This window comes from Rattus norvegicus, chromosome 1, assembly GCF_036323735.1.
Source record: "Rattus norvegicus strain BN/NHsdMcwi chromosome 1, GRCr8, whole genome shotgun sequence".
Lineage (NCBI taxonomy): Eukaryota > Metazoa > Chordata > Mammalia > Rodentia > Muridae > Rattus > Rattus norvegicus.
In genome coordinates this window covers 227,843,780-227,865,780 of record NC_086019.1, presented here as the reverse complement: position 1 = coordinate 227,865,780, position 22,001 = coordinate 227,843,780, and the positions used below count along the sequence as shown (strand labels likewise).

Here is a 22,001-nt window from a genome sequence, read left to right as displayed (position 1 = left end):
CTTGATTTGGGGCTGCCTATTGAGCAAGCCAGGAAAGAGATGCCATGGATGTTTTTTCTGGTTTCTTGCTTGCCTAAGAAAGGGAGAGAATTTTAGTTGTTTGTATTGAACTGGAAGTGAAATTCCAACATTGCTTTTATAATGTTGCTTAATTATGTTAAGATTCTTTTTAACTATTATAAATTTTAAAGTATATAAGGAAGCAATTAAGAAACTCTCTAAACCATTTTTTCTAGTGTATACACTTCTTACAATCTACATTTTACCAAGGATGATGGTTTCTAATAACTGAGGTCTTTCTGTAAATTTTACATCTATCTATGTGACACAGTACAGTGAATGGGGATGGGAGAGATGATATTCTGCTTATGTCTGATATCTTCTTTGGACTTGGAGAGACTCAGAAGAGGGTCATGAAATCTGTAACTCATATTAAGTGACAGAGCAACAGCATAACCTAAAACAAAGTTATTCTAGATAGTGAAAAAAAGACCACCATGATGAAACTGAATTCCTTAAACATTTTCCCTCATAGCGTAATTCCACAATGTAACAGTTGCTTCTATTTGAAAAAGAGTTCATTAACTCAAACATTTCACTTTAGATGTTGATCATTCACCCATTTCTTTTTTTTCTGGTGTGGGACAGTGAAATGTCACTTTCCATCAAGGCAAAGAGTTATAGTATGATGGCTAAATCAAGCCACCATCTGCTTCTGTTTGAACAAGTGTATAAATTTCATTTTAATTCACCTAAAATAATGTCTAAAGTCTATTGATTATCACATATCACAATAAATAAACAGTTTCTCATTAAGTTTAAGAAACTCACAACCTATTTGGGTAGATAAGGCAAACAGAAAGGATAAGTTGAAAATAACATGTTATTACAATGAAAAAAGATGCGTTTTGGAAGAGACAGGAGGTTTGGAGTGATTGCATAGATGATGTATCAGCCTATTACAATTTCTCCTGTTCAAACTTCTATTTTCTCTGCTTCTCTGATAAAAAGTCTCAGAAGTGTAATGAATGTTCTTTGGTCTGTCTAGGTCATCTCTTGGCTGCAGAGCTGAAATAGCATCTGGGAACTGGATCTATTCTGATTGCATTAGGTGATTACAGTTCTCCTTGCTCCTGTTTGGTTCATGCATCTCAGACCTAGACTTGCTTGGGTAGTGAAACTGATAGTAGAATCATAAGTAACAAAGTTATACCTCAAGCTGCTATGTTAGTGAAGTGCAGGTTGGTTAAGAGCAAAATGTTCTAAGTAGCCTAGCCTAGACTTCAGGAGGATGACAGGAAATAATTCATGAACAAAAAAAAGTAAGAATAAAGGTGAACCTTGGGATTAGTTAGAGCCAGAAAATCCCATAGCAAAGCTAGAGTAAGAGAGAGATCTCTGACTTTTGCCACTCTGCTTCATTTGTCCTGGTTACATAAGAGTTATCTTTTGTAGTATACATGGCAGGAAGGTCTGATGCTGAGTTTGTCCATAGCTTTTAGTTTGTCAGTCATATGACTAAGTACACATGTGCATGTTTATGTCAAGGTTCTTGTCACAGAAAATGTTGGGATAGAGTGGAAGAATCCTATAAATATAGGAAGCTGAATCAATGAAATGATGACTGTTCGTCACTGTTAACTATTCCACACCTCTCAGTCAGTCCCTCTTACTCATCTGTAAAGTAGAGATGAAGCCCAATTTACAGTGCCAGATCTGATAATATAACATGAAGTCCATAGAGCCTAGAATCTTCCCCAACTCTTCTTTCTTTCTGTGTAACTTTTCATTCTTTGCCTTAGAAAGCTTTCTGTTAAATTTGTTCACTAAAGAGTACTTACAGCTGCAAATATGTTCTGATAAAACTGAATTGCTATTAACACCTTACTGTCCTGTCATTTTTCAAGGCAAGAGTTTATGATTTCTTCCTGAGCCAAGACCATGTGGGGAAATTAGTTGTGACTACAGTTCTCTTTTGAGAATTGCTTGTTTAGGTAAGGGTTGTGCATCTACAGGAGGCTGCCTACAGGGTTAACTTTGTGATAATACTTACAGACTGTTATCAAAGATGCCTAGAAGAACCCATAATGTAGGGGTTCCCTATAGGCAGAAAGAGACTGTTGCAAAGGATGAGGGTTGCTTCAACAGGATGTGAGCCTGGACTGGATATTTTAATGCCTGAAAATGAATCCAAGTTATCAAAGTGAAGTGGTTTGTCCCACTGAAAAGGGCTAGAGAGCTACCGGACACATCTTAGAGAAACATATTCACAATTGGAAAAGGGACTTAAGATGGTTTGTTTATATTTTCAAGTATCATTACGTACCAAAATGAATGGTAAGTGCAGTTGTCAGGGCCACACTAAGCTTTGGTAAAAGAACTGTTTCTTCCTCTTGAAGGAAGCAGTTAAACCAACACATCAAAGAATTTCTTAAGGAGAGCTCATCCACTAGCCCGCCTACTCTCTTCGGCCTTTGTTCTAATCTTAGCTAAGATTTCCATTTGGCTTTAATTACTGATTGCTGAGCCTTGCCAGTCAATTGCATTCTAACCTTGAGGATGACTGCAGAATACCATGAGTCATTTTCTTCTTCTAGTGCTTGTGGTCTGTTAGCTTATCCTGCACATCTTCCTTTTCTCCTTGAAGTGGTGGGTGTTCCCTAGGCGGCGTATATTGAGCAAGTCTCTCTGTACCTTGATGCCACTGTTCTCTTCTACTTATTAAAAACTGGGCTGCAACCGTACCCTTAATTTGTGGGAACATCATGGCCTTTTCTAAGTAATAAACAACTCAGCATCCTTGCCAGCAGTCCTAGCTGTTTTGTTTTTCTACTTCACAGCCAGCATTGTGTACGAGCAACTTGTGAATAGCTTGAGGCTTCACATATGGTAATTTTTGTGAATCTCTACCTCATATGTATGTCCTTCTCCTTAATTTGTATTATATTTGGATCTTGTATTATATTGTCTGGTTCTTAGACATCTAGTATTTGAGAAATGAGGTCAAACAGAATAACTACTTATTTCCCAATTCTCTTTTGCTCTTTACTCAATTAAAAAAAAAAAAAAACAACTTTTCTTCTCTACTTCTGCTCTTCCCCAAAGACACAATTTTTAAGAGAGTTCCTATGAGTCTGAGTGTACATATAAGCTTCTGAATACAGAAACAAGATGTGTTGACAATATTGGCCTCCCACTGAATCCTTGGAGGAATACATCTATTTTACTTCTTAATATTTTCAGAGTTGCATAAACTGACACTTTTCTTGGAAAAGTATTTCTTGGGCCATGGTGGGAAAGTTAGGCAGTCTTGGTCAAAAATATGAAGCCCGTAAGATCTGCCTCTTGTGGCTTTCCTATATTACAATATTGCTGTTGTCCAGAACCCAGTGCCCATTGTCTCTCCTGTTAGCTAGCGTGATTTCATCCATGTATCTATAAGAAAATATTGGCACATTATCTGTTCCCTAGAAAATAGAAATTTCTGTTGCCTGCTGTTGCATTTTCAGCCATGGCTCACATGTGTCACACTGATCCCTCTAGCATCAATGCATGGTGCCACACCCATCATCATGAGATGATGTCAATGACCTCACTGATGCGGTACCAAGAATTGGGCGTAAGCCTGAGGAATTAAAAAGCACACATAGTCAGGTCATTCGTGTTAAGAGAGAATGCCAAATCTGTAGCTTTATTTACAGAATATATAGACCAAGTACATGTCCCAAATTTACTGGGGAGAAATCAAGTCCCAGGAACAAAGATTGAGACCAAAAGACAGGAACGAATGGACCATTGCCCAGGTGTACATCTGGGTGTGTCACTACTGGGCCAGGGCATTCCTTTGTTAGGAAATGCAGGGTACCCGGGAGGGTCTGACAAGATGAGGTGCTTGGCACTGTAGTTAATTGCTATCTAGACTCTCTCAACCATAATGTCACAGTTTGAACTTGAGTCTTTCTTTTAGTTCACATTTGGTTTGTGTCATGGACTCTTCATATGCTTCATAAATGAAGCAAGTCTCTTGAGGCTACTTTGATGTTATAAGTTACAAAATCTAGGGTCACTCCATTTATTATTGATCTGCATTGTCATTCAGTAAACAGTCATCAAGTCTTAGTTGTTCTTGTGACAGTAGAAATATGTCATGTAAACTGTAAGCTATACCCCTGAATTCTCAGATTTTTGGTATAATTGGTGACCTCAGAGCATATCTTGAAATTTCAAGAGAAGTCCTGATGACAAATATTTTATGGGTAAGATTACTGCTGCAGAGTTTTAAAAATGTATTTGTTTATGCAAGAAAACACATTTTTTATTTTTTGAGATTATAATAAAATTGTATCATTTCTCCTTTTCATTTCTTCCCTCCAAACCCTCTATACACACACACACACACACACACACACACACACACTTTAGACATGAATCTTACTAAATGAATATATTTTTCTTATACAATTTAGCATAAAAATAAAACCTTTGAGTGCTATTAAATATTGCAATATAAACGCTGAGACTTACTTCATGTGGCCATATGAAGAACCATGTCCACTCTAGTTCCTAGTCCTTGTCCTTAGCTTCTGCATGGAGGGATGTTAGAAATGCAAGTTGACCTCTGGTTCTGTTTCCTGTAGTAAGCAAGATGTTATCAAAGGCAGGACTTTAAGGAAATGGGTCTTTCAGATGTCGGGACTCTTGAGGTAGATTGTAATAGTGCAGAGAGATGTGTCGGTGGGGATGTCACTGCCTGGGTTTCAGCTTTTCATTTACTGGTTTGAGAAAGGTTAGGAAGTAGCACTGGCAGAAGAAAATCAATCATAGTAAGCTCGTAAGAGTGGCGAGCAGTAGCTCAGCCTCTTATGAGGAGACCTGAACATCCTAGCTTATACTCTGGCATAGTAAGGCTGCTTTACTTTAAAGACTTCAAATGGTAACAGCAGCTCATTCCATGTATATATATTCTTTTTATTGCCACTAAATTTGTATTGGTGTGTACTAGATATAGGCAAGGGCACTGTGCCTTTGTGCTCTAGGAGAAAACATCCCACTCGTGAGCAAATAGCCTTTGTTTTGTAGCAACATCATGATGGCTTTCTGGTAATCTTTGGTTGCTCTGTCTGTGAGGAGAGGAGACCTGGGTTATGGAAATGTGAAAGTTGACAGGCTTCAGAATGCTGCAATGAGGTGGCAACAGACACAAAAGAAAAGACTTGCAATCACTACATTAATAAGAAAAGCAAGAATGATACAGGGTCTGGTCTAAGTAACCCCTGGAAGCCGCATACGCTAGCCCAGTTTACCTATATTTCCAACATGACTTCCTCCTTGAGACTTTGCTGTTCTAGGACATCTAGGATCTGGTTTCCAATTCTGCAGTTAAACATAGCCTCCGTCCCTTGGCTTACTTAGGTCCCTTTGGCTGGTCTCAGTGTTTAATTGCTGTGAAGAGACACTGATCATGACAAATCTTTTAAAAGAAAGCATGTAATTGGGTCTTGCTTACATTTTTAGAGGTGTAGTCCATTATCAATATGCTGGGAAGCAGCAAATAGTGCTGGAGAAGGGGCTGAATTCTGTATCTAAATCTCCAGGGAACAGGAAAAGAGGGTGACACTGGACCTGGCTTAAGCTTCTGAAAACCCCCAAAGCCCACCCCCCAGTGACGCACTTCCTCCAACAAAGCTACACCTATTCCAACAAGACTATACCTCCTACAGAGCCACTCCCTGATTTTCAAACATTCAAATCTATGAGCCTATGGGGGACAGTTTTATTCAAACCATCACACTTGGATAAGCCTTTTCTCACTCTACAACTGTCAAATAAGCCATTCATCCATTGCCATCCATTCCTTTGGTCTTGAGAATTTATAGTTTGATTCCTTCCTCCTTACAATATACGTGGATATTGGAGTATGGCAAAAAAAAAAGTACAATCCATCATATTTCTTGACTTCTTTGTCTGCTTAAACCTGAGAAAGTAATACAGTCATGACTGGACTTTCTCCGTAGAGACCACATGCTCCTAAATTTTGTAACTTTTAAAATTTCTTAGTAGTAAAAGAGTTAGGTAACAGCACTTATGCAAACTTCCTCTTACCATAATGGGGCAGTCCTTCCTCTCAGTCAGGTCTCTAGACAGATTTGAGAAGTGTTGATTTTCAGGTTGATCAGCTGACTTGCTTATTAGAAGCGTGTTGCTTATTGGAAGGTGGAGTCCTGCCTTCTAAACTCTTTAAATCTAGATCCTCAGTTTCTGTCTCTCTCATTGCTATAGGTGTGCCTGGCCATTTCTGATGTAAGGTCACCTATTTTCTTCTTAGCTTCTGTCCTGGACATTAATTATTAAGGTGCAAAATTACATTTCTCCTCAACTCTTTTATGTGTAGTTATCTTCCCCCTCCACACTCCCTCCACCTACCTCCCCAGTGGCTGTGACATTGTGACATTCTGAAATGAAAGTATTTACTTTATAATTATTGTTTTTGTTAGATTAATGTAGATTGGAGTGCCCTTCTCTCCATCAGGCACTGGCACATTTAATATTTGCATACTACAAAATTCTTAGGAGATTATGATTTGGGAATATTAATGAAGTGGAAACAGACACTCAAATAAAAAGGGTACCACTTCTTAGGTAAAAGTTGAACTCTTTATTTGATTCTAAGAACAAAATATTGCTCTTTCACCTGAAGCACGTGACTACTCTTGAAGCTAAATGTATCCTAGTAAGTGAACTAAGGCATTGATTATGTACATGAGCATGTGCTTCCATTTTCTTTGTAAAATGAAGATTGTAAGGGAGGGCACAGTAAAAGTCCTGAGCTAAACCACTCTAAGGGTAGAAAGAAAAGTTTGAGGAAGAAACTGCAAGGCTATATCTCTCAGGAGGCAGAAGCAAAATAGCAGAAAAGCAAGAAGGTATATATATATATATATATATATATATACACATACATATATATATGTGTATATATATATATATATATATATACATATATATCCATATGACAGCAGGGTGAGGTTCTTTGAGCTGATACAAGCTGTTTGGATTGACCGGGAATTAGATGCCTTTGCCCAAAATAGTTGACCTTTGTGAGAGAATTAAGGGAGGCTTCTGGTAAATAAACTCGACCCAAAGAAATATGCTTTCCTGGTGAACACAGAAACCTCCCTTCTATGGGATTCCCCAGGAATGTTAAACTTACCCACTATCATCCTTCTGTTTCCCTGGCTAGACTCCTTCTGTTTAGGACATCGTGGTGGTAGCTGGAAGTAACAGAGATCGTGACACAATTTGGTATAAGAATAAAAGGGTCTAACAGAGTAATTTGGCAATCAATAGGAAGAAGAATTAATTGACTAAAACCTTCTATCACATCTCTAAGTTTCTGGAATATTTCATAAAGCCTAGTTCTAAGCTGTATTACAAGGTAGAACATTTTAGTCTCTTTAAACAAAATAAAACAAAACAAAACAGTTTTGTCTATGTAGACCTGCTAAGCTTATGGAATGAGTTTGGTAGTGTTTCCTTTTTATTTAGTGCAATAGATTGAGGAATAATGGTATTAACTCTTCTTTAAAGGTCTGGTAGAAGTTGATGCTGAATCTTCTCAGTTCTTGGCTTTTCCTGTTGGGAGACTATATAGCATTGCTTCAAATGTTTGCTCGTTGTTGATCTTCTGAAGTTTAGGTCCAGTTGGTTTGTTTTAACTAGACTGCTATGTCTAGAAACTCATCTGTCATTTTCTTCAAGGTTGTCCAGTGTTTTTGAAATATGTTTGTCAACTACTTCCTAGTGACCCTGTGGATGCCATTGGTACCTGCTGTTATGCTCCCTTTTTAAATTTCTAATTTATTAACTAGGCTCTTCTCTCTCTTTTTGTACAGAATTTGTCAATCTCCCTTATGGTTTTATAGAGCCATCTCCTTGTTTAATTTATTCTATGTTCCATTCTCTTAGTCTCATTGACTTTTGCCCTCATCCATGTTATTCCCTTTGAATTCACGTTACCTTTGTTTCACTAATACCTTGAAGTACACGAGGAATTATTTGAAATTTATGATTTTGAAAAATTAATTAAAAATATTCTCATTGTGTATATCCATTGTACATGGTACTGAGTCACATATGGATATTTTCATGGTTGCTTTTTCTTGCTATTGATTTCTAGTTATACTATGATCTGAAAAAATTTTAAATTATTTTGATTCTTTCAAATTTGTTAAGACTTTTAAAAAAGATTTATTTATTTTATGTATATAAGTACACCATAGCTGTTTTCAGATACCACAGAAGAGGATATCAGATCCCATTACAGATGGCGGTGGCCCACTATGTGGTTTCTGGGACTTGAACTCAGGACCTCTGGAAAAGCAGCCAGTGCTCTTAACTGCTGAGACCTCCCTATGGCCCAAGACTTACTTTATGACCAAAAACATTATTTACTTTGAAGAAAGTTCCATGGGTTGCTGAGAAGAGTTAGATGCAATACTACTGTAATATGTCTGCTTTCCTCTGGGCATGACACAAGTGTCCCACCACTATCTTGGAGTGCAGAGTACCCAGGACCTGTAGTCATGACAACAAAATAATCAAAACAATACTTAGATGGTTATGTCTATGATAACATTCACTGAGCCATTAATACTCCATAGCAGGATGAATGGGAGGGTCACAAGACAATCATTTGATATTCTAGATATTATGTACTGTATATCACACTGCAGCTGCAAGTGATCCTAGGAGATACTCCAGGAAGTATTGTAAGATACTTAGGAGATAGGCAGGAAGGAAGATTAACTGAAGGCATGTCCCCATAATTCAGACTTGATTCTCTAAAGTTGCCACCTACAATGAGCTAACTCTTTGCAGTGATGCAGCTGTGTTGAGATCACCTGTGAAACTCTTCACCCATGCAACTTAAGCAAGTCCAATAAAGCCATTGGTGAAATACTTCTTTTGGTATATTGTCAGTGCCTTATATGAGGATAAAAGAACTTTGTTACTTCTATTTGGGAAAATTCAATGCAGCATATATTCTATATAGATACCTATGGCAAAGTTTAAGTCTGGAAAGTATTTAATCTTAGTGTGGTTATAAATATTAAAGAGTCTGGCTATTGAAGTGGAAGGAACCCAAAGGCAATTGCCAGGAGAGAGAAAGGGCATAGCAAGAACTTATATATCTAGAGGTAAAAAAGGCATTGGATGGTCTATGTTAATAAAATAAAAATTTGAAAGCCACCTGTAGGACAACATAGGCTAGTCATTGTTGTGGGGGGCCATTCAAGAAACAAAATCTCTACTACATTCACCTGCACATGAACACATGCATAATTGACATCTGAATGTAGCATGTCCTTGACCTTGTCCTCCATCCCTAATACTCTCCTTCTTCCATAGTTTGTTCATTATGCTTTTCTACTATTTTTTATTTGATTTACTGAGTACTTCGTTCAAAATGTCTCTATTTTTTGTTTTCAAAAAAAATCGTAATTTCCCTGCCTAATTTCTCATCCATATTGCTGCCTTTCTTTTGTTTCAAGTTTTTATTTATTATCAAGGACATATGTTTGAGAGAGAGAGAGATGAGGGAGGAGGGAGAGGGAGAAAAGAGAGAGGGATGGAAAGTGCATTTCTTGGCCTATGGGTCCTGGGGATCTGTTCTAAGCTGACAGGCTTGAGCAGTGAGTATTCTCACCTGGTGAGCCATCCCTTCGGTCTGTTGATGACTCATTTGTGCTGATGACTTTTGTCTGCGTTGCTGGTTTTCTCATCCATGTTGCTGACTTTTCCTTAACTATGCTGCAGAATTAAGTTTTGCATTTCATTCATCAACTTGTTTGACTTTCCTACTAAGCCATGGTCAGTGAGTGTGCCTAGAAAAAGAACAGCCAATGCATTAGTGGAATTCCCCACCACCAGTCACATAGTTATGCAAAGTCACAATGCTACCAGGAAATATAACTACATATCAGGTAAAAGCAGAAAAAATTTATATGAATATAAAAAATTACACACCTAACAAATAAAACTCATAATGCCTATCAGTTATTCCATGATACCAATCCAATACAACTTTGTATGAGCGAAATGTTAATACTGTTATTGAAAGTCTTAAGATACATCGACCTGATAGAAAAATAAGTATAATTGCCCCATAAGTGAGAGGTGAAAACCTTGATAAGAAAGCAGCTGTATACATTTATGTTGATTGTCCAGGAATCCACGGGAAAAATGAAGGGTAATAGAAGAAAGTAAAAATATATAATAAAATTTCTATAATATAAATGACACTATAAGATATGAAACATGTTGACAGATAAGAGATCAATTCAGATGATACAAGGCAGATATTTACAATATATGTAAAAGGAAAGTCAAAGTCTAGTTAAAAGTTAGAAACAATCAAGTCTGATGAAAAAGAAAAATCTGTTTGACTCCTATAAAAATCCCTCTTTCAAAGAATAAAAGAAGTTAAAGATATAAGATGTAGAACATATATTTACTTATATGCAAAAAGCCAGAATAGTCAAATTAGTATGAAATAAATTAGACTTCGAAGCAAAGAATATTACTAGGAATGAAATATGCCATTTTATAATAAAGGTAAATTTAACAAGGGAAAACTAAAAAGAAATTACCAAATATTATAACTTAAGTATTAATATAACTACAGGTAAAAATAAACAAATCCAAGCACTTTGGAGGGAATTGGATATTTGTGAATTTGAGGTCAGCTTGGTCTAATGAGTTGCAAAGCAGCCAGGGCTACATAGTAGAACCCTCTCCCCAAAATACAGTTTTTTATGTATGTATATGCATATATACAAATACAGTTATACTTTAGTTCACATTTCTATGTAATTGATAGAAAAATAAGTAAAAATATTAGTGAAAACATATAAGACATTTATAACATTATTAGCAGCTTGATGTAATTAAAATTGATAAAATAGTCCCATTATGATTAAGAGACACATTACACATTCTCTTTAAGTGCACACAGAACATTTAACAAGATAAATGTTCTTGTTTAAGAGGACCCAAATTTAAGAGGACCCAAATCATGCAAAGTATTTTTTCTTAAAGGATTAAATTCGCAATCAATACCAAAAATACCTTTTAACAATCACCAATAATTTTGAAACTAAAGTTTGCACTCCTGAATGGCTCATGAGTCAAATAAGAGACGAAAAATTATTTCCTGTCGCTTCTTTCTTTTCCTCTTTGCTCCATTTTTGTACATTTGTTCAGTTGGTTTTAAAAAGAAGGTTTCTGACTCACAGTTTGAGTGTAGTCCGTCATAGCAGAGGAGTTTCAGCATGAACATGAGGTAGCTAGACCCATTGCATTTGCAGTTAAGTAGGGGAGACAAGATGGCTGGATCATGGTGGCATAGCCCTCTAATTCCAGCACTTTGGGAGGCAGAGGCAGGCAGATCTCTGAGAGTTTGAGACCAGCCTGGCTTACAGAGTAAGTTGGATGAATGCTAATACTTAATTCTCTTTCTCCTTGCTGTTCTGACTAAACACATTACTCTTATGATATTACTTATGATAGTCACTCAAGACATTTTGTATCTCATAGAGAATTGAATTTATGATTAAATATCTCTTGAAGCCTATTTACTTCACTAGACTATTCTGCCAAATAATTGAGGGAGAATTCTTAATTATGTCAAAACTTTTCCAGGAGGTGGAGGAGGTAGAAATATTTCACAGGTTTCTGAGAGGTGGCATTATTTGAATGTGAACATCAGACAAATGCACTCTTTAATTTTAATCTTTATTTGTTTATTTGTGTGGTGCAGGTAAATACATTCTTAAACAAACTTTCAAGAATTGATTTTTATATCCTGTTGAGGCAGGGTCTTCTCTTTTATTATTTCAATTTAAAAATTATTTCTTTGACTTTTTGGGTTTATTATATAATGGCATCATTCCTACTTTCCCTTTCCTCCTTCCAGTCCCTCCCATATACAAAATTAAGCACTGTGTGTACAAATAATAGAGATAGAACTTTAAAACATATCATTTATAATATCATAAATAAGTACAAAGTAATTAGGCATCAATTTGAAATGAAAAAGTAGTACAAAATTTGAACATTGAGGACTATAAAATATTGCTAAAACAAATTAAAGATGGTAGAAATAAACTCACCTAATTTGTGACTAGAAGATCACTACAAAGATAACTGTGATTTGAGTTAATTAATACAATTTCATATACTATCCTAGGATGTCTCTCAAAATGCTTACATTAATTCACAATCCCGCCTTGAAATTTGTTTGAAAATTCAAAGGACCTCCAGGAGGCAAATGTAAACTTTGAAAAGAAAAACACATATTGGCCAGAGTAATCAAAACCTCATTAGACCTACATAATGACAAAGATAGATCACTTCTAGGACAGGGTAGTTAAGTTTCTTGAAGGGGGTGGTTACTCACTAACCTGCCCAGCAGGTTGCTTCAAAGCAATGGCTCACAGATAAGCACTCTCAATCCCAGCATGCTCTGGAAGCCTTTGACTTGATGCAGTTCCTGGGCTTGCGCAAGTATGGCCACACTCTTACTATAAGATGCTGCTGTCTGTTTTCACAGGCTTCTTCGTGACAGTGACACATGATAAAGTCGGAGAAGAGTTACCTCAGCTTCTCCTTGCTAGAAATCTGTCGATATTTGCGAGACAGGAAAAAGGGTCTGTAGACAGTGGCAGCCTTCAGGGACTCAGAATAAAGAGAAGACTGATGGCCTTTGTCCATGAAATCTACATTAAATTTTATTCCAAATATTACCAGGCTGAGCTGATGAATAAAAAATAAGATAATTTCAAATCTAGTCTTGAGGACGCTGATGATAATTTTGCTTGATGGGAAACAGACAGCTTTATCAAACACCGTATGTTGCTTAGATTTAACACTCTGTAAATAGATGCTTAAGAAAAATATGAAAGTTGTACAATGAGAATTCTAAACCTACACACACGAACACACGCAGGCACATAACATGTGTATGCACACATACATTATAAGCACACATATATTCACAATGATATTTCATTCCTCATGAGATAGGCTCACAGGGAAGCTTTGATTGCTTTTAAAAGCCAGAGGTGAAGTTCTATGGGGGATGTTTTTGAGCTCCAAATTAGTTTTTTGAGAGCACTTAACTTAGAAATTTGAGTAGCTCTGACACTAACCTCCTGCTTCTAGCTTTAACTCAAGCACCTGAAACATAACCAAGACCGTATGACTAAGCAGGGTCACAGAGTGATCTTATGTTCTGACATAAGGATGAGGTTTTTCCCATTAGACAAAGTGATTTTATCTTGTGTAAAACAAAGGAAAGGGTAAGGAAGATAAAAAGGAGCTAGTATCTGTACTTTCTGTTTCTCTAGTTAGAACTCTGCTTTTTGCATATACATAAACACACACACACACACACACACACGTCGTCCTTGTGATTGTCATCATCATCTTCATCATCATCATCATCACCACCACCACCTTTCTGTTCTCTTTCTTATCTGTTCAAACGCTTAGTTTCAATCTTAGACCATCATCTTTCATTGCAGGATGTGATGATTACAGTTATAGTCTCAGCCTTCTGGCATTTAATCAAAATAAAATTGATTACCATAAATGAAGGAAAAAAGTCTCAATCTTAACTCTGAATATATGAGGAAGGAGAAGGTCCAGACTTTCAGGATTTGGCAGCCTGTCAAGCCCTTACTAAGTGTTCCCCATTTCACATCTCCTTTTTATCTACTGATACACAGTCATGATAATTTGTCCTCTGGGTACCAGAACACTGCCAAAAATAGAAATTTGAAGCTGTATGAGGAAGAACGTAGAAATCTCTTCTTCCACACTCCATTGACTATTGGATCTTTCTTTCTAATGAACCAATTCTGTTGTTGTACTGAAAGACCTAATGGTTCCTCATCCCCTGTTTATTGATCAAAGTCTGTACCACATTTCTTCCTCTAACTTCTAAGGATGACAACAATTGGACCATGAGGCTGACTGTCAGCTAGATGATGGAAGTTTGAATATGGTGGCCTCTAACTTTCAGCATTGGTTGCTATCATTAGCAGGCTTGCATACCAGAGGAGCTATGAATGACAAGAGAGAGAATTTAGAGTAATATATTTTTCCTAGTCAGTAGCCTGTAACATTATATCAGACCAAATATGATCACAATTTTCTTACTTATAGAGTCCAAAGTATGAGCATGATACAAAATAGATGTATTTTCTTTTAGAATTTTAAATGAACTTTGCCCCAAACTTGAATAGGCTATTATGCGCTTTCTGTGCCAGGTATTATACTGTGGTGATCACATGCACCTATTATTGTGTTTAGTTTGCTCAGAACCCTTGAGACAGAAGTGATACATTACAGAAACATGCATGGCTACCTTCAGTAAAAGAGGGCACCCACGCTGCCCTGAACCTACATGGCCAGCAGAGCCTCCTTGCATTATCTCTGTATCCTCAGCCTTTCAGAATTGTTTCTACAATGCATCTAATGCCACAGTATAACTGCAGCCTCATGAGGACAGAAAAGAAGCAGAACCCCCTTCCCAAAGAGATCAAGCTCTTCAGGAGTTTTGACTTCCCCTCTTCCCCTTTACCTAACAAATTGTAAGGATGCCGTGAAGCCTCCAAACTGGACCCCTCTGTGAGTAGAAAGGAAAGTTTAGTGAGAGAATGAACTACTATTAGCATCCAAGAAGAGTGAAGCCTAGCTGGGTAGGAAAGTAAGCAAATTTCATATGACAGGATGAGAGTCTGGTAGCAGGATGAGCTGAAGCAGGTTTTTAGGATTCATTGGGAACTAGATGTCCTTGCCTGAGGTAGTTGACCATTGAGGCAAATAAGGAAGGTAATGGTTTTCTTGGTACACAGAAACTTGCTGTGTGAGAACTCCAAGTTTAAGCTTCTGTTGACCTAGTAAGAATCCTCCTAGTTATCTGGTCAGAGTACTTCTGTTTAGGACATTGTGCCCTGGGGACATTTGGAGTCCCATTTTGAACCCAACACAGATAATCTTTTCTGTTCACACTTTGTCACATAGTGTGTGTCCCCGCCAGCGGGGACCCAGTTATTCAGGGTCCCGAAGGGGCGCTACCCTTGGGCCTAAATGGGGGGCGAGAGAAGAAGGAGACCAAGCAAGATTCTGTTGTCAAGGTCTCGTTTATTGGGATGAATGTTACAGCTTTTAAGGCTTTCAGGTAGGGGGAGTGACCTTTGTGAAACATGAAGGAGGGGGAGATGAGGGTATAGGCAGTGATAGCTGGAGGCAAAGAAGTCAGGCGATGAGGTCAGGTGGTGGAGACACCGGGTGTAGACTGAGGAGATAACTGGTATCTGCTAAGGGAGCTGAGGCATCCCTTGAATGTTATCTTCCTGTGCCGTAAATTCATGGGAGAGGCTTTGTCCAACAATCTTAAGACTTATGGCAGTCATCTTAGGGGTGAGTCTCTGTGGCCAAACAGCCCAGAGTCACTTTGAACCATGCAGTCAAAAAGCGGCTAGGCCCAAATCCAATATGGCTCCGTGCAAGTGTGCTTTTCCCTATGGGCTTCCTTCAGTTCCTTTGCTTTGTGTTCGCACCCTCTGATCTTCACAAGAATCTGAAAACTGCACTTATTTCTCTCATCTGGTCTCTTTATTGTTTCTGGAGACCTTCTTTACCCTCATTGCTTATAACAATCCTATGTAAAGGTGATTGTTCCTTCAGTTCCCTAAGGTAGGGAGAATTTAATCTCCAGGTTCTTCCTAGTAGAAGCAACTGTGGACCTGAGACCTTTGAGCTGTGGTCCCTTTCTAAATTCTATGGTACAAATTCTATAGTTAACCAAGGACACAGGGATGAAAAAGAATCTTTACTTATCCACGGTCCTTAGTACTACACAAACGAGGTCATGGATTACTTTCTGTGTCCAGTATCTTCAAGAAACAGAGATTAGTTCATTGAAAAGAAATAAGTATAAAATTCATATTGATTATTCTTTTGCTTAGTTTTGTAAATGTTTGAAAAACCATAACAAAGTAAATAGCTTGAAACAAACACCACCATCTCCACACCCTGCCCAGCCCCCATTGTGTGGCCACCATATACACCTACCTCATTCTTGCTAATTTGCCTGATTTGCTACTTCTCCTACTCTGACGGTCTTTTGTGGATGTTTTTCTAGTGATATTTTTCAACCCATAACCTATATTTTTTGCATTTTGTAATTATGGATGTATTTTTATTGAAGTGTTCACATATGTTCAGGTGCACATGTGTATGTGCATGGGCATGGGTATGCGCATGTGCTCGCCTGTATTTATGTCTGTGTGTGTAGAAGTCAGAGGACAATCTCAAGTAACAATCCTTAAGAGCCATTTGTTCTTGATTTTATTATATTTTTATGACTGAAGCTCTTACTGGCCTGGAACTCACAGATTAGGCAAGGAGATCTGACTAGGTCCTGGATCCAGCTGTCTATGCCTGCTCAGGGATGGAATTGCAATTACCCACCGTCAAGTCTGAGTTTTCTTTTTGTTGTTGTTGATTGGTTGGTTGGTTTTTAATGTAGTTTCAGGGGTCAAACTCAGGTTTTAAAGCTTATTCACTGAGCGCTTTAGCAACTGAGTTACATCCTCAGCCCATATCTTACATTCAATATACCTGTCTGATTCCACCAAAGTAATCTTGGAGACAGAGATTTCTTTGCATTATCCAGCGTTCTTCAAGAAACTGAAATAATGAAATATTTTATGCTTATAGAGTAAATATAATTTTATTGCATTTAAATTACACACACACACACACACACACACACACACACACACACACACACACACTCTTGGAAGCTGAGAATTTCCTAGATTGCCAGCCCAAAAGCCTACAAACTAGAAGCTCCAGTGATATGAGTTTCAATTAGAGTTTGAAGTCTGGGAGGAACCATAACTTACAGAATTAGGTGGAGAAGCCAAGTTCACTCTGTTCAGCCTTAGCATTATTTAAGTTTTCAGTGGATTAGATGATGACAACCACACAATGGGGATAGAACCTTCTTTACTTAGTGTAACAAGCCAGATGTCGATTGTGTCCAGAAACAACTCTTGTAAGATAAATCACTTAATCACACTGACTCTTGTGATTCAAAACATTAGATAGTTGTAATTCCAAGGGTAATCTTCAAGTCAAATACTTAACAGTCACGACCAACATGATTCTGGAAATACATCTCACATAGACATTTCTTATTCAAGTAATGTTAACCATTGTTAGTAATACATGTACACGTTGGGAAAACCATTTATTAGTATACTTGTTTGTAACATTTGTCCCTAGTCATATCAACCACAGTTTGCATGTCCCTAGTTCTTTACTTATTCCTATCTGTGAAGTCCATTATATTGAATTCAGTGTTCTGTGGTCTCAAGGATCCCACTACTAATCATTGTATTCTTAGACATGGGTTTAGAGTTCAATATGGAATTTGGAGGGCATAAATATATCCATATAAGTAATATTTAAGAATAAAGTTTTATTGGTTCATTACATTATGCAATTAAACATGATTTTAATGGTGTTACATGGAGTCCACCACAGATGAGCACTCAGACCCTGTTTGTAGCCAATCGAAAATCTTTATTCTAGCCATCTGGAACCAGGAAAGTATTTGGGACCTGAGTGTAACCATGAGCATTAGAGTAAAGGGTCTTTAAAGACAAAAACTACATCCTGGAATCTAGCTGCTAGGGGAGGACTTTGCATAGCAAACAGTTTAATAGAAGCTAAATTAACTGGGATACCTTGACCTCAAGGTTTCTGGATTAGAGTTGGTAAACTTTGGTTAAACCTGCATGGCCTCAGCAGGAACTTCTGCACTGTCTTGCCCTCCCACATTTCCCACTGGTTCTATGGGTAGGAGTCAAATTATTGACTTGTCCTGTTTATGGGGACATAGAAAGTTTTATCAGCCAGTAAACGTAACTGAGTTTATTCTGTGTTTTATTCTGTGTTTGATATAGTTAGTCATGCAGTTGAGGATGCAAGGTTCTACTTTAGCCCCATCAGAATGAGGAGCAATCGACTAGATATTTCTGACTGTAAGATAGTAATCCACAGAGATCAAATAAACAGAGCTCAGTACCAATTATCTTACCTATGTCTCCTTCCTTCCCCTTCTTTAAGGTTTCTATGCCCATGGCAAGGTAATTTCCTAATTACCCCTGATTGGGTAGCATAGATACAGCAATTTTTTTCCAAGTCTATGCATTGTACTCCCTGTTTCAAAAACAAAACAAAACAGAATAAAATGAAACAATGAAACACACAATCAAAAAGTGGGGTCAGCAGGAAGGAACCTATCCTTCTTTCATTCTGAAGGACTACCTCTCCCAGGGAGTCCACTTGGCTCTCCAGCCAGGAAATAGAATTGTTCAAATGTTAAGTCTACCTGGAAACTTAGTTTTCTAATTTTTTTTTCTTTTTTTGTTCTCAACAATCAAGGCTGCAAGGCCTACAGCAGCTGCACTGACTCTTCCTGCCCGTAGAAGGACTGGGACCAAATGGTGCCTGTTTGACTTTCATTGGCCATTATGAACTCTCTCCCCTCTTCTCCATTATAGGCATATACCTGGGGGCTAACATAGATCAAAGTGCATACAGTGGAAGTCATTGTTTATTCCAGGGAAACTGGTTGCTACCTTCACAGTTTGGGAGTATCCAGCTTCGCCATAGCAACATTGGCAGCTAGCACTGTATCATGATCACAGTTTCCACTGGAAGATGGCCATTTCATTGTGGATAGACAGTCGTCTGTGACCTCTGAGCTTGGATAAATTGTATACTACCCTGGGGGTAGAAGTGATGAAGATCTCAGGATAGCTCACTTCCCCTCCCATTTTAGATTTGTTTCTTCAAAACAGAATTAACAGAAAAACACAGAGACACATACAGAGATACACACAGGGAGGCCTAGTCAAACAGAGAAACATATAGTAAGGGCAACCAGGACTGGCCACCACACATTCACACACATGAATAGACCACGGAAGTCTGGTGATATTCCACATGGATACTGGACACAGGATCTACATTCATGTATGACCTCCCCTATGGAGTTCATGTGACCTGTGAGAGGTGGATCCAAGTCAAGTCCTTGAAGCTTACAAGAAATTTTTAAGTTTACAAAAAGAGATTAAGTTTCAGATATATTCATATTATCATTATTTGTAATCTATACTGAAATGCCAATTGTAGAGAAGGCAGGAGACTCCTGCTTGTCTTTGAGTCATAGTAAAGACTTGGGGAACCCTAGATGGTTTGGGGTAAAAAGGGTTAACATTTTGTTCAGAGGGCTGGATATAGATTGGACAGAGATGTTTTTAGCACCATAAGAAACAGTTTTACTCTATAGGAAATTTAAAATCTTGACTCGTGACTGTGATAGCATCATCAGCCCCCTACTACAGTTAATATCTCATCAGAACTCCATTGATTAATTGTCCCCGCCAGCGGGGACCCAGTTATTCAGGGTCCCGAAGAGGCTTTCTACCTGTGGGCCAAAATGGGGGTGAAGAGAAGAAGGAGACCAAGCAAAAGTTCTGTTGTCAAGGTCTCGTTTATTGGGATGAACATTGCAGCTTTTAAGGCTTTCAGGTAGGGGGAGTGACCTTTGTGAAATATGAAGGAGGGGGAGATGAGGGTATAGGCAGTGATAGCTGGAGGCAAAGAAGTCAGGCGATGAGGTCAGGTGGTGGAGACACTGGGTGTTGACTGAGGAGATAACTGGTATCTGCTGAGGGAAGGTATCTGCTGAAGGGAGCTGAGGCATCCCTTGAATGTTATACTCCTGTGCCGTAAATTCATGGGAGAGGCTTTATCCAACAATCTTAAGATTTATGGCAGTCATCTTCGGGGTGAGTCTCTGTGGCCAAACAGCCCAGAGTCACTTTGAACCATGCAGTCAAAAAGCGGCTAGGCCCAAATCCAATATGGCTCCGTGCATCTCCCCCATTTTTCTTTTATTAAAAAAACCATTAGGTGGAAGTAGTGGTCTGAGAAAGATCAGACATGCCTCACAGAGTGCCCAGCTCGGCCATGGCAAGCCACTCTTGCAGTTAGGACTGCACCCCAATGGCTAGGAATGAACTTATGCTGTAACACACCGTTCTGGGCTATACATGTGTGTTATTGGGGGAGAAACTGGGCAGAGGAGCATTTGACCGGCCCGCACGTTTAAACGGGGTGTAGCCACCTCTGTCTTAGGATCGACCTCTCAAACCCCAGCCTTATCTGTCATAGGACCACCTTGTCGCCCTCAAGGCTCCATGTCTAGATTGGTCAAGGGTCAGAGGAAGTTGCCCGTCACTGAGGAAAGCTACATTGGATCATCTTCTCATTCCTCTCACTTGAGCCCAGGGGCGAAAGAGCAAGGGCCAGATGGCATTAATATAAGAGATTGTGGAAATTGAGCCTCTCCCGATAAGTTGTAGGCACCTCATCTGGTTCTCCTCAGCTGCTATGGCCATACCACCAAGGGCCTAGTCAAGCCTCTCCTGTAATAAAATTTAGAATTCCCAATTGTTAGCAACTACTCCAGAAAGTTCACCCACTGTGCTTGCCTAACAATAGATTGGGGGAGGGTAACTCCAGACACTGCAGACACAATGGCTGCAGCAGTAATGGCTGCTACAATAGCAGCGAAAATGCCAAGGTCTTTCCCAGGACAGTTCAGGATCGGTCATTCTTCTCTGGAACAACCAGCAGGCAATGGGACCATGTCTGAGATCTGCAAAACCAGGGCAGAGTTCCCCAGTCCACAGCAGCTTCCACCAAGCAACAGTGCACAGAGGGTCGGAGCGCAGGCCGTGGTGGGACGGGACACAATGACTGCAGCAACGCCAGAATTTCTGTGATGACAAAAGATGAGTGGGAATCCTCCATATTCCTCCAAGGACACAGGAATGACTCCAGGGACCCGAACCAGGAGAGCTGAATCTTCATGCTCCCAGGATCAGCAAGTCTCACCAGCCACTCGGGCAGCTGGCACACTCCTGTAGCATCCTGTAGAAAAAACACAAAGATTCCCTCTTCCCCATATAAAATATCTGAACAGGATCATGCCAATATGTGGATCTTTCTATTTCACCTTGGCAGAAGTATGCCTAGTTGTAGGGTGCCATAAACTCAGAGTGTTCCTTGGCATCCAAATTTTAAAATTGAAATAAAAGGAGCATATTTTAGCATACAGGGATAACTCCCCTTTTTTATTTATTAAAATATTGTTAAAATATTATTTATTAAGATAAGTCCTTAAGGATTAAATTGAGGACACTGAGCACTTGTATTTATAAATTGACTTTTATACCAAATTATTGTCTCCAGCATTACTGTTTTGGATATATAAAGAATGAGATTTTTTGACTAACTGTTCCTATGTAAGGCCTATAATCTGTCTGGTATCATTGTCCTCCCTTGTTAAGGGGTCTAGGCAATCCAGTTTGAGTTCTTAAATGGCCTATAAAGGAACAGTACTTAGTGCTCTTAACCACTAAGCCATCTCTCCAGCCCCTTACCAGCTTTATTTACCTAAACATAAGCATTAATTAGAGATGCCAAATCCTATAAATACTGTACTAGAAATCCCTGAGCCGGCAAGGTGAGGCTGGGAGTTGAAAGTAAGCAAATGGAGTCTTCCTCTTTTCAAGAGGGTGTGTTATCAACTCCATTACCATTTTCAAAGAGCTGGGTCTATGGTTTTGTTTAGTTGTCTGAGCCAGAGCACTGAAAGGACAGTGAGTTGTCAGACAATTCACACTGAAATCACTTTGATTTTAAGTAGAAAACCTGCCTCTAATATAGCATTAAGTAATTGTAAAATTTGAGGGCTAGTAGTATCTAAAAAAAAAAAAAAGAACGAAAACTTTTTAATCAATTGTAAAACCACAAGCCACACATTGGCTATCAGCATATGAATTGAAAGC

At 38.6% G+C, this 22,001-nt stretch overlaps 1 protein-coding gene across 1 annotated transcript in view; it reads left to right on the top strand.

Annotated features, from left to right (window-relative positions):
* Tmc1 (transmembrane channel-like 1) overlaps nt 1-22,001 on the top strand; it is a 170,754-nt gene that overhangs the window by 6,754 nt on the left and 141,999 nt on the right. Inside the window, exon 2 of the mRNA NM_001415991.1 lies at nt 6,280-6,387. Within this exon, the coding sequence (NP_001402920.1) occupies nt 6,384-6,387 (4 nt within the window). The 5' untranslated portion in view covers nt 6,280-6,383. The remainder of the gene's footprint in view (nt 1-6,279; nt 6,388-22,001) is intronic.